Genomic DNA, 12,787 nt, shown 5'->3' with positions numbered 1-12,787 from the left:
CTCATCATTTACTCATTGCTTTCCATTGGCGCCATTCTCACGGCCACCCAGTTGAGAGCGAACGCTCGGCAAGATGTAGCGACCATAGTCAATGGCATCGTTGAGGTTGTCGTAGCCACGAATGGAGATCAACTCAGCACCGAGGTCGACATAGTCGAGGATAGAGTCGACCACAGTCTTGTGTGAGCCGACAAGTGCCGTCGAAGCGCCACGTGCGTTGGTAGCCGTGACCGTAGGGTACCACAGAGCACGATCTTGAACCTCCCCACGCTTGGCAATATCAAGCAGACGCTGTGAACCAACATTTTGGGGCTGACCAGCACTGGCGTCTTGGCCGTTCTTGCCCTGTCCCGCAGCAATATTGCCCTTCAGAGCATCCAGCGTGCGGTGAGCCTTGTCCCAGGCGAGATCGTCCGTCTCAGCAATGATAGGACGGAAGGTGACCCAGATACGGGGACGGTCCTTGCGGCCAGCCTTCTCCGCTTCCCCGTAGATGCGATCGATCTGCTCCTTTGTCTCCTTGAGAGGCTCGCCCCAAAGACCAAAGATGTCTGCCAAGGACCCGCCAATGCGGTACGCCTCATCTGAAGAGCCACCGACGGAGACTGGGATAGTGCCGTTGGTAGGACGGACCTTGTTGGTGAAGTTCTTGAATGTGTAGTACTTGCTCTCCCAGTCAAAGGGCTTATCAGACTCCCACGCGCGACGGAGAATTTTGATGTAGTCCTCGAGACGGCCGTAGCGCTCGTCCTTAGAGAGGAAGTCGCCCTCCTTGGCTTGCTCCGCATCACTGCCTCCAGCGATGAAGTGCACCACGACGCGACCCTTGCTGAGTTGGTCGAGAGTTGCCAGAGCCTTGGCGGCGACAGTGGGGTAGAGGGTGTTTGGTCTCAGGGCGATGATAACGCTGACATTTTTTGTGACGGCAGCAATAGTCGCGCCAATAGTGAAGGGGTCGAATGAGTCAGAGCCGTAGGGAACGAGGGTGTAGTTGAAGCCGTAGTCGTCCAGTGACCTGGCATAGCGGACCAGGAACTCGGGATCAACGCCCGCGCCAGGGATCGGGTTGATCTCTGTCGAGGCGTTGGGGAAAGTTACGCTGATAAACTCGGTAGGCATTTTGTGTGTGAAGTGTTGTGTCGGACTACTGCATGAGATTCTTCAAAACACTAGTGTTGAAGATGATGTGCACCGTGGTCTATATACATCCGTCGTTGGATATGACGACAACTGCACAGGAATCACGCCTTACACCCATTGCCGATTTCGGCAAGGCGGTTCTCCAGTGGGATGTCACCTCAACTCCATGTCGGTCCAGACAGAGTGATTATCTATGCAGCATGATGATGATCGTTTTTCTGGTCTACTTTGTTGACGAGAGCTTTTGGTTAAAGTTGTCGCTGGCGTTGTCGGGCTTGTTGCGACCGGTGACCAAAGCTTCGGCGATGCATGTGGAGCCCGCTCGGTGAAGGCCCGGATCTCGCCGGAAGCCCGCCGGAACATATACCACACACCGACGACTTCTGAAACTACCAACAGCAGCACATCAAGTTCGGCTCTACCCCGCTTCATTGTCGCACGCAATCCGCAGGGTCTGTTTCTACCCACCCACACCTCGCATGTCTAATCCACCGGCGCTTAGCCAACAATCTGAGCCCGTTGAATGATCAGGAGGCGCAGGAAAGTCCGACCCGGCGTTAATCGTGCCACTGACTTACAAATCAACTTGTCTGAGATTGTTCTGGAACTCATGATTGGCCTCTGCTGAGGCCGATACAAGTTGCCAGCCAAACCCCGCAAAGCACGTCAACGCTTAACTTTACAAAGCAGAGTGGCCCTGCCGTGTGATCTTTCTTCCCACAAGATCAGCTGCACGTTGTGAACGTGAAGGGCTTAGATTCCATGAAATTGGTTTTATTGATTCGAGTTACTTCCGGGTATCTTGGCTGGCGGTTAACAAAGCCCCGTTAGTCGTTGAGCAGATCGATCTCATATGCATGGTTGGCAAAATGGGGTCTATATGATGCAGACAAATAATCCGGAACATACTCAATATAGCTTACCTAGTAAGGTAGAGACCCGTTGACAATCCCATTGCTTCAGAGAAGGCAACTGCGTCATCGAGTGAAATGACCCGGCAGTGGAGAATGATATGGATCTTTCACGCCTGGCCTTGAGAGACTGAGACACTATGATCAGTGCGTAACGTCTTTAAATACAGTCAAAAGCTGCAATTTGATGACTCGAAAGGAAGAGAGTCAACCGAAAAGTACAAGTGTTGATGCAAAGCTCCGCGAACCCCCTATATCAATGCTTCAGATCCAACTGGAAGCTTTTCCAGTTCAATCGGCCCCTTGGTCCGTAATATGGATGCCAGCCCTCTTCATATAGTTTTTCACGAATCTCCCCGATTCTCTCCATCCGCTCTTCCTGAGTCATTGCCTCCCACTCCGCCGCTTCTTCCTCCGTTTCCTCCTCATCCTCATCCTCCTCGTCATCCTCCTCCTGCACTTCCCAAAGGCGACGGAGAACTAGATCCAGCCCCCCTGCCTTCCGATCCAAGAGCGCTTCGGGTGACCGACGCGGCCATGCGCCCGACTCGTCAGCCCGCCCTACCGTCTTCGAGACGTCACAGGGATCACATTCAACAGTCCAACCCGTGTTCCATGGTCCGTGGTACTCCCAAAGCCGTTGATCCATGATCTCAAAGTCGCGGGCGCCGTCAGTCGACACCTTCAAGCTTTGCAGCGGGGACGTGTTCCTAGGCCCAGCAGCTCTTGACACGACATCAAATATGGCCCGTACCAACGTCTCGTCAACTGCGATATTGATGAAATAGTCTCTTATCAACTCCTTTTTGTACGGAGTGTACACGCTTTCCGAATCGTCGAAATCTTCATTGTTCTCGATGCAAGGGGGAAGACAAGATCGTTCTTCAAGCCTCTCAACGAGTGTCTTGTCCTCATCGTTGGGGTTTTCGGGGTATTCGTCGTCAGTGTCTCCGCGATCGTCGACTTCGGAGTCGGAGTTGTGACGTGTGCCATAGCCAGACGAAGCGTCAGAGTCTCCACCATAGGCATTGGCAGAATGTTTCCATCGCTCAAGGTAAGGATCGTTGTAAAGACCTAGCCTTTCGCCCACTCGGCGCGTGATCTTTGGCCTCACCACTTTCAGCCTAATTCGCAACCTGCGGAGCTTGAGGAACTTTCCCAGGGCCCTGTACAAGGCAACCTCGGTCGCATCCCCCTTGGTGCGAGCAATTGTCAGAGCCAAATCTTCAATGTGTGGACTTTCGGCGAGAATCTGCTGCACATTGCCGATATTAAGCGGCTCAGCGGTGCCCTTCATCAGGTCTAATGTCTGCAAGGTATGGCTCAAGCCAGCAGGAAGTCGGTAGAGAGGGCTTCCGCCATCTATTCTCAGAGTGCGCAACTGCGACGAGAGTCCTCGAAGGAAGCCTTCCATTGCTCGTTGATATGGTCTGATCTCGGTAACCCTTCGTTCGACGCTCAGGTCAAGGCATGTCAATTTCTGGAAGTTGCAAGTCGCAAGGAGTCGGAATGCTTCCATAGTCACTCCAGCACAGAGGGAGAGATTCTGTAGCTGGGCGAAATCGGTACGCCTACTCCATGTCTCGAGCGGGCCACGCAACAGCCATGAATCCTCTGAATCCTTCCCATGCTTGATGCGCAGTGACGACAAAGAACCTGCGGTCTCCTTCACTTCATTCTCATGGTGATGTTAAAAAGGGCCCAAAAACACCGGCGGAGTGGAAGGGGATTGTGAGAACAGCATGCTAACCTCCTTTAAATTGGGAGAGATTCTGGTCAAAAGACCTAACACCGTCGCGTTGGCTGCTCTCCTTCCTGATCCGGGATGCGTGTCCTCTGTGTCGTCTTTGAGTTCACTTTGCCCATACCAGCATCGAACACCGTATAGACAAGGAGAGGTGGCCAGCTCCAAGTCAGCATCGTCGAGGCATTTGGCGCTGCGGAACGACTCTTCGGAACTGTGTAGACGAAAATTGCGTATCCAAAGCCTGCACGTGGTCGGCCTTTCGTGCAGAGCTTTCAGCAGCCACCGCGGAAACGGGGCGGAACATCCGAATTGAACATCGGTCAAAACGGACAGCTTACGGACGAGAGCGACCAGTGGAGCCCAGAGATGTTCAATATCAAGCCCGGTATTATAAGCCTTGGCAAGACAATGTAAGTCTTCGCGGTTTCTTTTCGGATACGAAAGATACCCGTCGAAATCGGCTCTGTTTTTGCGCTTTTCATACTCGTTTAAGGGCGGTTGCTGCCATATCTCACGAAGTTTATATTCTTCCGTGGGATAGTCGAGTACGTCGTCAACGACGAGGCGACGCACTGAACTCAGGGTTCCGTCGCGATGGAGGGCGTCAGAGCATAATTGAATATCGCGATGGAACATGGCGACTTGTATCTCCGGCTTCACCCCATACCTGTGGTCGAAGTCTTGCCTCTGGAAAACTCTGAATTTAATAGTGCGAACCAGGATGTGCTTAGCTGCCTCATGGCACGCCTTGCAGGCCAAGGCAAAAGCCACAACGGGAGCGACATGGTCGTCCTCATGAAGGTATTCGCAAATCTGGTCCAAAACTTCGATCGGGAGAGTTTTGAGACTGGCGCGTGGCCGTTGCTGGGTAGCCTCTTGGGGTGCCGACTTGTTTGTAACAGGGCGAGTGAAGTACTGGTCAAGAGTCGTTTGGGACCTGACCCTCTTGGCTTGGGAGCGTGCGGGCGCAACATCGCGTTCTTCTGGGTTTGCGGTTCGTTTCATGGCGTGTCGAGAACCCGTTCTGCGATGAATAGAAGATCACCGGGCTGAGTGTCGACCGTGGAAACTGTGACGGTCGGAGGCTTCCATTTTATTGCGGCTCCACTGCTTCACAGGGGCCATATGTGTTGTTGGGGGGATAAGAACTTAGATTAGCTATTTCTTTATGCACACTTATGCAAGTAAAACCTATGCATGACCTTGCTCATTAGTCGACCCTGTATATGGACGCAATTAAACCCTGTTAAATCATCATTTCGGCCGCAAGTAACTGGGTGAAGTTGTGGAAATCCTCACGAATATCATATTCAAGTTGTCTTGATGATTGTCGTTGGTCAAAAAACCACGGACGGTCGGACTTGTTTCCCGCGCTCAAGCAACCGCACCCGGAGAGTAAAGGTGCCGACTCAGCCACGTGGCCGTTCTCGGCGGTCCCGTGTGCACAGTGAAATCCCTCGCTGGTCAACCTATGCAACTATATCGGTTAAAGATCGGATAACTACGATACTCGTCATTTGGCAGACTCTTAGATACTGCATAGTGTTTTCAATCTTGGAACAATTGGGGCTAATCCCCCCACTTACTCTCAATTAGCCCCCCGCGATAACAGACCCGCGGGAAAGTCACCAAAGGTATTTAAGTCCTGAAGCCCGAGGCATTGTACTAGTTCGCCAGAGAATCGCGAAAAAGGCCGCAAACACAAGGACAATGGACTTTGGATTGGAAAACCACCGCACTTTCATTGGCAAAAAGGTCTCAGACCTGCCGTCACCATCATTGGTGCTCAGTCTCCCGGTCATCAAGAGAAATGTGGACAAGCTGCATCAAGATGTCGAGAAGGCAGGGGTTACTTTCAGACCTCACGTAAAGACGCTCAAGGTAAGTCTTGGACATTCTTAACGAAAATTTGAGGTTTTCTGACCATTCTCAGAGCACTGAAGTAACGAGATTGATGTTGGGAGACGGCAAATTCAACAAGACAGTCGCATCGACACTATCAGAAATCAGGGGCCTACTGCCGCTGGCGAAAGAGGAGATTTTGGAGGAGGTGCTCTATGGACTCCCCGTCAGCTCAGGCGTTATCCCTCTTTTGAGCGAGTATAGGAAATCGGTCAAGATCCTTCTCATGGTCGACCACGAGAAGCAAATCGATCTTCTGGAAGAATCCGCAAAGAAGAGCGCTGACGCACAGGCACCGTGGGACATTTTCATCAAGCTTGACGTCGGCAGTAAGCGCGCGGGCGTTCCTCTCAGCAGTGAACGTCTGCAGAAACTCATTCAAAGAGCGAATGAGTCTTCGGTTGTGTCACTGTACGGTTTCTACTGCCATGCCGGCCACTCGTATGGATGCAAGACGCAAGAAGAGGCGGCGGGTGTTCTAGCTGATGAGGTCAATGGGGTCATCAGCGCGGCGAAGTTGATCGTCGGGGAACAGCGACTGACTCTGTCCGTGGGCGCCACACCAACGGCGCATGTTGTCGGTACTCTTCAGACCGCCATCCCGTCTAACGTGACTCTGGAGTTGCATGCTGGTGAGCCCCTTGCCATGTTTCCCAAGCGGGAAATAGTTACTGACCTTCAATAGGAAACTTCCCAACCAATGACCTCCAGCAAGTCGCTACCGGCCTGGTGTTGATTGAAGACCAGGCCGTCAGGATAACGGCAGAGGTCTGCAGCGTGTATCCGGAGCGCAACGAGGCACTCATCAACGCCGGCACGGTCGCTCTCTCCAAAGAGGCGGGTGCGTTCCCTGGGTTCGGCAACCCAGTGGGGAAGCCTGGTTGGGCTATCGTACGAATGTCTCAGGAGCACGGCATCATTGGCGAGGTCCAGGCCCCCGGGTCCAAGAACGCTGAGCCGGAGCGTCGGGACATAGAGGCCAACTTCGAAATTGGCGAGAAGTTGACGGTTTATGTCCAGCACTCTTGCATTACGGCCGCGGCGTTCCACGTTTACTACGTGGTTGACGAGAATGATGTTGTGCAGGACACCTGGGTACCCTGGAAGGGCTGGTAGACGGTCAGGACTGTGTCCCGGAAACCAGAATAATGATAGACAAAATGTCCAACTAGGCACACTGGACTGTAAAGATGCGACGTTCAAGCGAAATTCTTTTGTCTAATGGTATCTATCCTGCGTTGACTCCGAGTCCAAATGCCTAAACCCAACATTGCATCCCAACGCCCATCGTAACCCCAATCAAGCAAACGAAATCCATATTTGGTGCTCATTCATCACGCGACAGACACTCCACGGCCCGGACCTCATAGGCGCAGCATCCTCCTCATCCCAAATATGCTGAAGTAATACAGACGTTTGCCGGATGTTTCCTAAACCAATCGACGCAAAAGTATGCCCCAGTCTTTCCCTCAAAAATGTTCTTTGCCCCTCATCAACCACGCAGGACCCAATGACAGCAATCGGCCAACAAAGACTAGTGTTTACCCTCACGGTTGGATCCAGCTGCGCTAAATGTGATAATGCCTCCGCAAGCGCCGTCTGGGTAGCCGCAGCCATGATCCCATTCTCATCCCCAGACAGAGGGTGAAGGGCCGTGTACAGATACAGAGTCACAGCTTTGTGGTACACGTATCCAGCCAGCGCGACGTCTGGGCTGACCGCCGGGTTCGGGGTCCAGGCCTGCACTTGGCTTTGTAGTTGGGCGAAGAGCATGAATTCATCAGCCGAAGGCCGCCAGCCTGCCGTGTTAGAACGGGTCTGTACTCGGCGGGCGAGGTCAAATATTGGAGGGATCAGAAGGATTAGGTTCAGCCAGGTACCACACAAGTTGCCGACATAGGATTCCGCCACGAGCTCCGTCGCCAAGAGGGCCATGTCGTTGTCCAGGAAGTATTGGTCACTGATCCGGGCGTCTATCGAGATCATGCTGAGCGTTGCTGTGTATACGTAGTATTCGACGAGAAATTGTCTCATAGACTTTGGGAGAGAGATGAGGAGGGGGAGTGAGGGTACGATGAGCGACTTCGCTGCGATGAGATGGTCGTAGGTCGTGCCGTTGATGTCGCCTTTGGCTGTCTATTGTGGCTATTAGGAACCATCTAGCCTCGATGAAAGATGTCATGGTAGCAAAGGAACGACAGCTGGGAGATACTTACCTCGATGAAACATAGAATCAGGGCAGCTATGCCCAGTAATAATGTTTGTTCCCTGGATTGCTCGCCCATGAACTTGGAAAGGTTCTGCTGGAACAACCGCAGCGATCGATCATAGTATGTGTTGGCGACACTGTCGAAGTCATTCAGAGACTTTGCTGCTCGATGAACCGCGCTCTGTGCTAGAAGAAGCTGCAAGACGAGGTCGCTCTTAAAAGCCATTGGTATCAACTGCTCGCTGAAGGGGTTCTGTACTGTTGAGCCGTTGGCCATACTGATTGTTGTGGCAGCCAGGTAATGGCTCAGCAACTCCATTGAGAAGCTATCGTTAGTTCCAGGCAGGAATGATAGCGTTCTTGGAACTTGCGTCACTGGACTCGCCGCAGCTCTCACAGGTGAAGCTGTCACCAGGCTCGTCGGAACCTCCGGGGTTTCTTCATCTTGACGACTACTGCCAGGGATGGCTGGCGTAGGAAAGGATAGGAAATCCAGTGATGCCAAGAAGTCGAGAGGGTTCTCTGGTGATGATTGCGGATCATTCGTGTCTGCTGCTGACGCTCGCGTTGGTGGCCGTGGACTCGATCCCGTCGACGCGCCGCTCGGTGACTCTGACGATTGAGATGGCGATGTGTTCTGGCCCATTGGCGAAGAGTGTGAGGGTTGATTGCTTTGGCGAGGCGGAGACTCCTGCATGCTGGGAGAGGCCTCTGACTGGGCAGAAGCGCCGGCAGATTCGCCGCCTTCTTGCCGCGCGGTCTCCGATGCGCCGGCCGGCTTCGGCGGGGCGGTCTTGGGGGCTGCAGACGGGGGCCATTTGCACTCGAGCCGGTTGCGTTCGCAGCCGCGGCACCGCGGCTTCGTCTCATCGCACTTCTTCTTGCGGCCGCGGCACGTCAGACATCCCGTGCGGACGCGGAAGATGGGCCCAGCGAGGGTACGGCGGGGTTTTGAAGAGTTCATGGGATCGGATCAGCATCGGGCAGGGCGCGCGTCACGGCGCCCAGGCTCTGTGTTTGAGACCAGAAAAGTTCGATGGAAGTCTGGGCCTGATAGCGAGATGACCCAGGGTATGTGATGAGGTGATGTGTTGAGGCGATATCCAGCTCCCCAATTGGCGACATGAAGTTGAACGAGGAGCTGTTTTGCATGGGCCTGATAAGGAAAGATTGCGGGGGTCGTTGGAGCGCGGTCCGTCGCATTCACGAAGACCCGCTGGCCCGCTTTTGGGCCGGAGCCATCGCGGTAAAGGTTCGGATTGGTCGGAACGATGCCACGCTACCCCAACAGGGACATCCCGACGAGAGATCAGGGGGATGACTTGTGTTGCATTGGAGGTTTGGAACCACGAAAAGGAGACTTGGCCAAGGCGAGACTGACGCCAAGGTTGAAGTGCGGAGAGATGTGCTTCCCCCAGTTGATCCACCTGTTGATGGTGTTGTGGATATGGGGAAGCAGTTGGCGCGCCTTTCTGTCTGTTGTGAGTTGTAACTTGTGAGGCAGAAATTCTAGCTGAGGGGGCGATATTCACCACTCCGTTGACCGAGTGAAATACGACTTGGGTAGTATGCGGTAGAGTGAGCGATCATGATGTCCATAGTCTGAATATCGCTGTCCATCCCTCGTCTCTGCGCGTTTCGGCAAGGCAACCAAGGCAAGACAGATGGCCCTTAGCTAACCTCTTCATAAGAAATACATCGGATAAGGGTTATAATTTCGGGACTGAATCGATCGTCTGAATGACAAACAATCGATACGCAGAGGCTATAATTCATCACTTGAGATGGTTAGGTTCGGTGATTTGAAGATAATTGGCTTATGTCTCACCCATCACCATGCCTAAGACGTACCCATACCTTAGCGACGATACTGGGCAGATCCAAAGCGTTTCATTTAGTTCCACAGCGCTAATGTTTTACTGTTAGCAGGCAGCTAAATTGCCGACTCCAATCAGAGCCAGCTTTTGAGTCGTAGAAAGCAAAGCCGTTTGCTAGCATCGCTTTCAAAGGTACGAATCCGCTGAGCTTAGCTTAAGTCCTCGTCAACCACTACTACCAGCTTACAAAGGCCAATGGCTACCCCCAAAATCAAGATGTCTTCCTCGACGTTTACAAGAGCATGTTTGGCAAGTACGAGGCCAAGGAAGACATTGCCTACGAGTACATCCTTGCGGCATTCAAAGTCTGCGTGGACAAGATACCGACAGCGACTACTGATAGCACGGTCCGAACACACGTCACAGGACACTCTCTTGGCGGGGCCTATTCCTCCTTCTGCTACGCTCAGATTCTCGTCGATGACGCCAAGCTCACCCAGGAGAAAATCCAAACGGGTGACGAATACATCTTCGGATGCCCCCGCGTTGGGAGCAACGATTGGGCAGCTATGAACCAAGACCTCGTGTCAAAGAAAGAAGGTCAGTCTTGGCGTACAGTGAACTACGAGGACCTCGTCCCGCAAGTCCCTCCAACTACCTTGAAGCCCGAGTAGCTGAACTTTCGCCATATTGATAACGGCTTGAGAATTTCCAGTCATCAGAGTCCCCAGCCTATCCCTAGTGAGTAAGGAGGCCCGATTCCACACATTCATCAGCTCAAAAGCTGGGAAGAGATCCTCAAAGCTGTCTATCAATGAACCCACCATCGTGGGTATCCTTGACGCAGAGATGTCTGATGAGTCTGCTGACACACGTTGCTAGTACCGAACTTCTACTACAACGCACTCAGTTACGCCATTAAGCATACATGATTAAGTTGATTCTGTGGTGTAAGATGAATTCCGAGGTCTAGTGCTACTCTGGGACTGTTAAGTCCCACCTAGTAGTCAAAGTTGTAGGGTGCTAATGGACTGCCCTTTTGTTCCAAACCATGTTTACTTAAAACTTGAGATACCTATTTGCAAAGCTTTCGTTACGTTCGAAGCTTGTGGGAACGGTCAAAATCCAGATTGATGCCTAATTTTAATATCGTGCCGGTCCAGACCCCTGTCTGCGGCAAGGGCTGAGTTTCGATCACACGCTACATCTGCAGTCAGCTCTAGTGTTTACTCAACCTTGACTGAGGCCCTGGGCGATTCGCTGAAACAGGCTCCCTTGTGGGCACAATGCAACAAAAGAAATAGGCTTACTTCTGCCTGAGAAATTTCATTACAGCAGCACAGCAATTTGCTGACGCACCATAAAAAGGGAACAGCAGTGAGACATTTTGATCATAGTTGCTCACTCATGACTTCACTAATTTTACCCGTTATGAGGTGAATGTGCAACTCGCAGTTCAACATGCATTCATCTTGGTTCGAGTATCCTGTCACAAGGCCGTATCCCTTTCGATGGTTCACACCCGCGGCCATCGGTGGTGGGCTCATTTTGGCAGTGGTGTTTTCCCTAGTCAATTTCAGCTCCAACGGCTTTTACCTCAAGACCATCTACACCGAAAGCCTTAACGACACCGAAGCATCATTCCATTCGAGGTATTATTTGACATCTCAAAGGGCGTATTCCTCTGACTAATTACAAACTACTGCTACAGATGGTTCCAGAAACGGCGTTTCAACTGGCAGAACGATATGAACGCTGAATGTCAGCCTCACCTGCTGACGGTTGGGAGCTCTTTCTTCACTTCTAATCTCGAATTTGACTACAAGGTTAAAAGCATCAAGCCTCGGCAGACCGATACCGAGCGTGTGATGGACCATCACGCAAATTTACCTGCCATTGGCTACAGGAATACGACTCTCGAAGACTGTCATCTCGATACACTCAAGATTAATCTCATCAAAAGCGACAACGCTCAGCCGCCTTCATGGTGGCTATCATGGGGGCGTTCGACAGTAGCAGCCAGCCTTCGCTGTGTTGTGATTTCCGACTCTGGTCTTGTAGATGTCACCATCGACGCTGAATATTCGGGCGAAAGTGACGTTATCTACGACTATGTACTCGATGATGATTACGAGACCCGTTCAAGCGTGTGGTGGGGGAGTCGGCTCTCGAACGCCTACTTTGGTGGCGTTTTGACTGCGACCTCTCAAGTCGTTGTTGGGGATGACCAGTACCTCACCTCTGCTCAGCTCTCCTTCACTGCGAACAGAACGACCAAAGAGTTGGTTATATCCTGAACACATGAGTCTCAACTTAGCTAACTTGCCCACAGCATTCGCTCAAATACCTTCTTCAACCTGCAGTGGTAGCTGGCCTTTTCTAAGGCCCAGATTTTGCATAGCGGGATGCAAGATCTGGGGGACACTGGCTATGACTCAAACGTAAGTCCGACTCAGGGACCTTTTCTCAGACTGCGTAAAAGAGAAAGGCCTAAAAATACGTTAGTTTTTCGTCGCGGCACCTTTTGCAGAAGGTCTGCATTACGGGAGAATCATGCACTCCCTGTTTGCCATGGATCTCGGTAACTGCAACGCCTCAAACATTCTCCTAGATGAGGACGGGCTTCAGTACGCGATCATGGCCCCAGACAACAAATTTCGAAGAGAGGGAGGCCTTCTCAACGACTCAGCAACCATTGGCGGCTTGAACCCAAGTCGTTTCAATGAAATCCCAGCCCCTGGTGCAATACTTGGCCGCGGCGGCGATATCGGTCTTACTCCATTGAATGAGACTTATGCGAAGTTCCGGTCAAAAACAGGTCCTCTGTTATGCAAGGATGCCACTATCATGGCCGAGTACCTTTGTTCGGTACCTCAGCAAAAGAGTCCTGCAGTGATGTTCTTGGCCATTTTATTAGCCGACCTGGTATTCCTTCAAGCAGACTGGAAACTGTTCCAACTGGCGGCTGGATCCGCAGCAACGCGCGGGAACGCGGATGCAATGGTTTGCAGAGGCTGTTCGACTACACGGCTGGGTGACACTAGCATAGAAATGGTTCCAT

General features: G+C 52.2%; 7 protein-coding genes across 7 annotated transcripts; 4 read left to right on the top strand and 3 right to left on the bottom strand.

The window, feature by feature from the left end:
* Window positions 1-12: 12 nt before the first annotated feature.
* Window positions 13-1,119, bottom strand: ssuD (Alkanesulfonate monooxygenase; the record flags this gene model as incomplete). Its single annotated transcript, XM_032025500.1, has 1 exon — window positions 13-1,119. The coding sequence occupies one exon, from the start codon at window positions 1,117-1,119 to the stop codon at window positions 13-15; it is 1,107 nt and encodes a 368-aa protein (XP_031877952.1).
* A 1,188-nt stretch (window positions 1,120-2,307) lies between these two features.
* CGGC5_v009858 (uncharacterized protein) lies at window positions 2,308-4,803 on the bottom strand (the record flags this gene model as incomplete). Its single annotated transcript, XM_066152229.1, has 2 exons — window positions 2,308-3,729; window positions 3,802-4,803. The coding sequence occupies 2 exons, from the start codon at window positions 4,801-4,803 to the stop codon at window positions 2,308-2,310; spliced, it is 2,424 nt and encodes an 807-aa protein (XP_066008570.1).
* A 705-nt stretch (window positions 4,804-5,508) lies between these two features.
* On the top strand, window positions 5,509-6,816 carry CGGC5_v009857 (D-serine dehydratase; the record flags this gene model as incomplete). Its single annotated transcript, XM_032025498.1, has 3 exons — window positions 5,509-5,679; window positions 5,732-6,332; window positions 6,386-6,816. The coding sequence occupies 3 exons, from the start codon at window positions 5,509-5,511 to the stop codon at window positions 6,814-6,816; spliced, it is 1,203 nt and encodes a 400-aa protein (XP_031877951.1).
* Window positions 6,817-6,928: 112 nt separating this feature from the next.
* On the bottom strand, window positions 6,929-8,873 carry CZF1-0 (Zinc finger protein 1; the record flags this gene model as incomplete). The annotated part of the gene is made up of 3 exons (XM_066152228.1): window positions 6,929-6,958; window positions 7,246-7,836; window positions 7,917-8,873. The coding sequence occupies 3 exons, from the start codon at window positions 8,871-8,873 to the stop codon at window positions 6,929-6,931; spliced, it is 1,578 nt and encodes a 525-aa protein (XP_066008571.1).
* An 872-nt stretch (window positions 8,874-9,745) lies between these two features.
* CGGC5_v009855 (uncharacterized protein) lies at window positions 9,746-10,400 on the top strand (the record flags this gene model as incomplete). Its single annotated transcript, XM_066152227.1, has 2 exons — window positions 9,746-9,830; window positions 9,946-10,400. 2 exons carry the CDS (start codon window positions 9,746-9,748, stop codon window positions 10,398-10,400), a joined length of 540 nt encoding a protein of 179 aa, XP_066008572.1.
* A 787-nt stretch (window positions 10,401-11,187) lies between these two features.
* Window positions 11,188-12,095, top strand: CGGC5_v009854 (uncharacterized protein; the record flags this gene model as incomplete). The annotated part of the gene is made up of 3 exons (XM_032025495.1): window positions 11,188-11,378; window positions 11,438-12,007; window positions 12,059-12,095. 3 exons carry the CDS (start codon window positions 11,188-11,190, stop codon window positions 12,093-12,095), a joined length of 798 nt encoding a protein of 265 aa, XP_031877946.1.
* Window positions 12,096-12,131: 36 nt separating this feature from the next.
* Window positions 12,132-12,775, top strand: CGGC5_v009853 (uncharacterized protein; the record flags this gene model as incomplete). Its single annotated transcript, XM_032025494.1, has 3 exons — window positions 12,132-12,167; window positions 12,232-12,594; window positions 12,644-12,775. The coding sequence occupies 3 exons, from the start codon at window positions 12,132-12,134 to the stop codon at window positions 12,773-12,775; spliced, it is 531 nt and encodes a 176-aa protein (XP_031877947.1).
* Window positions 12,776-12,787: the final 12 nt, after the last annotated feature.

The sequence above is a fragment of the Colletotrichum fructicola genome (assembly GCF_000319635.2).
Source record: "Colletotrichum fructicola Nara gc5 chromosome Unknown KSG_Nara_v1_contig05, whole genome shotgun sequence".
NCBI lineage: Eukaryota > Fungi > Ascomycota > Sordariomycetes > Glomerellales > Glomerellaceae > Colletotrichum > Colletotrichum fructicola.
The sequence above is the reverse complement of the archived record's forward strand: the minus strand, read 5'-3'. Positions and strand labels throughout refer to the sequence as shown.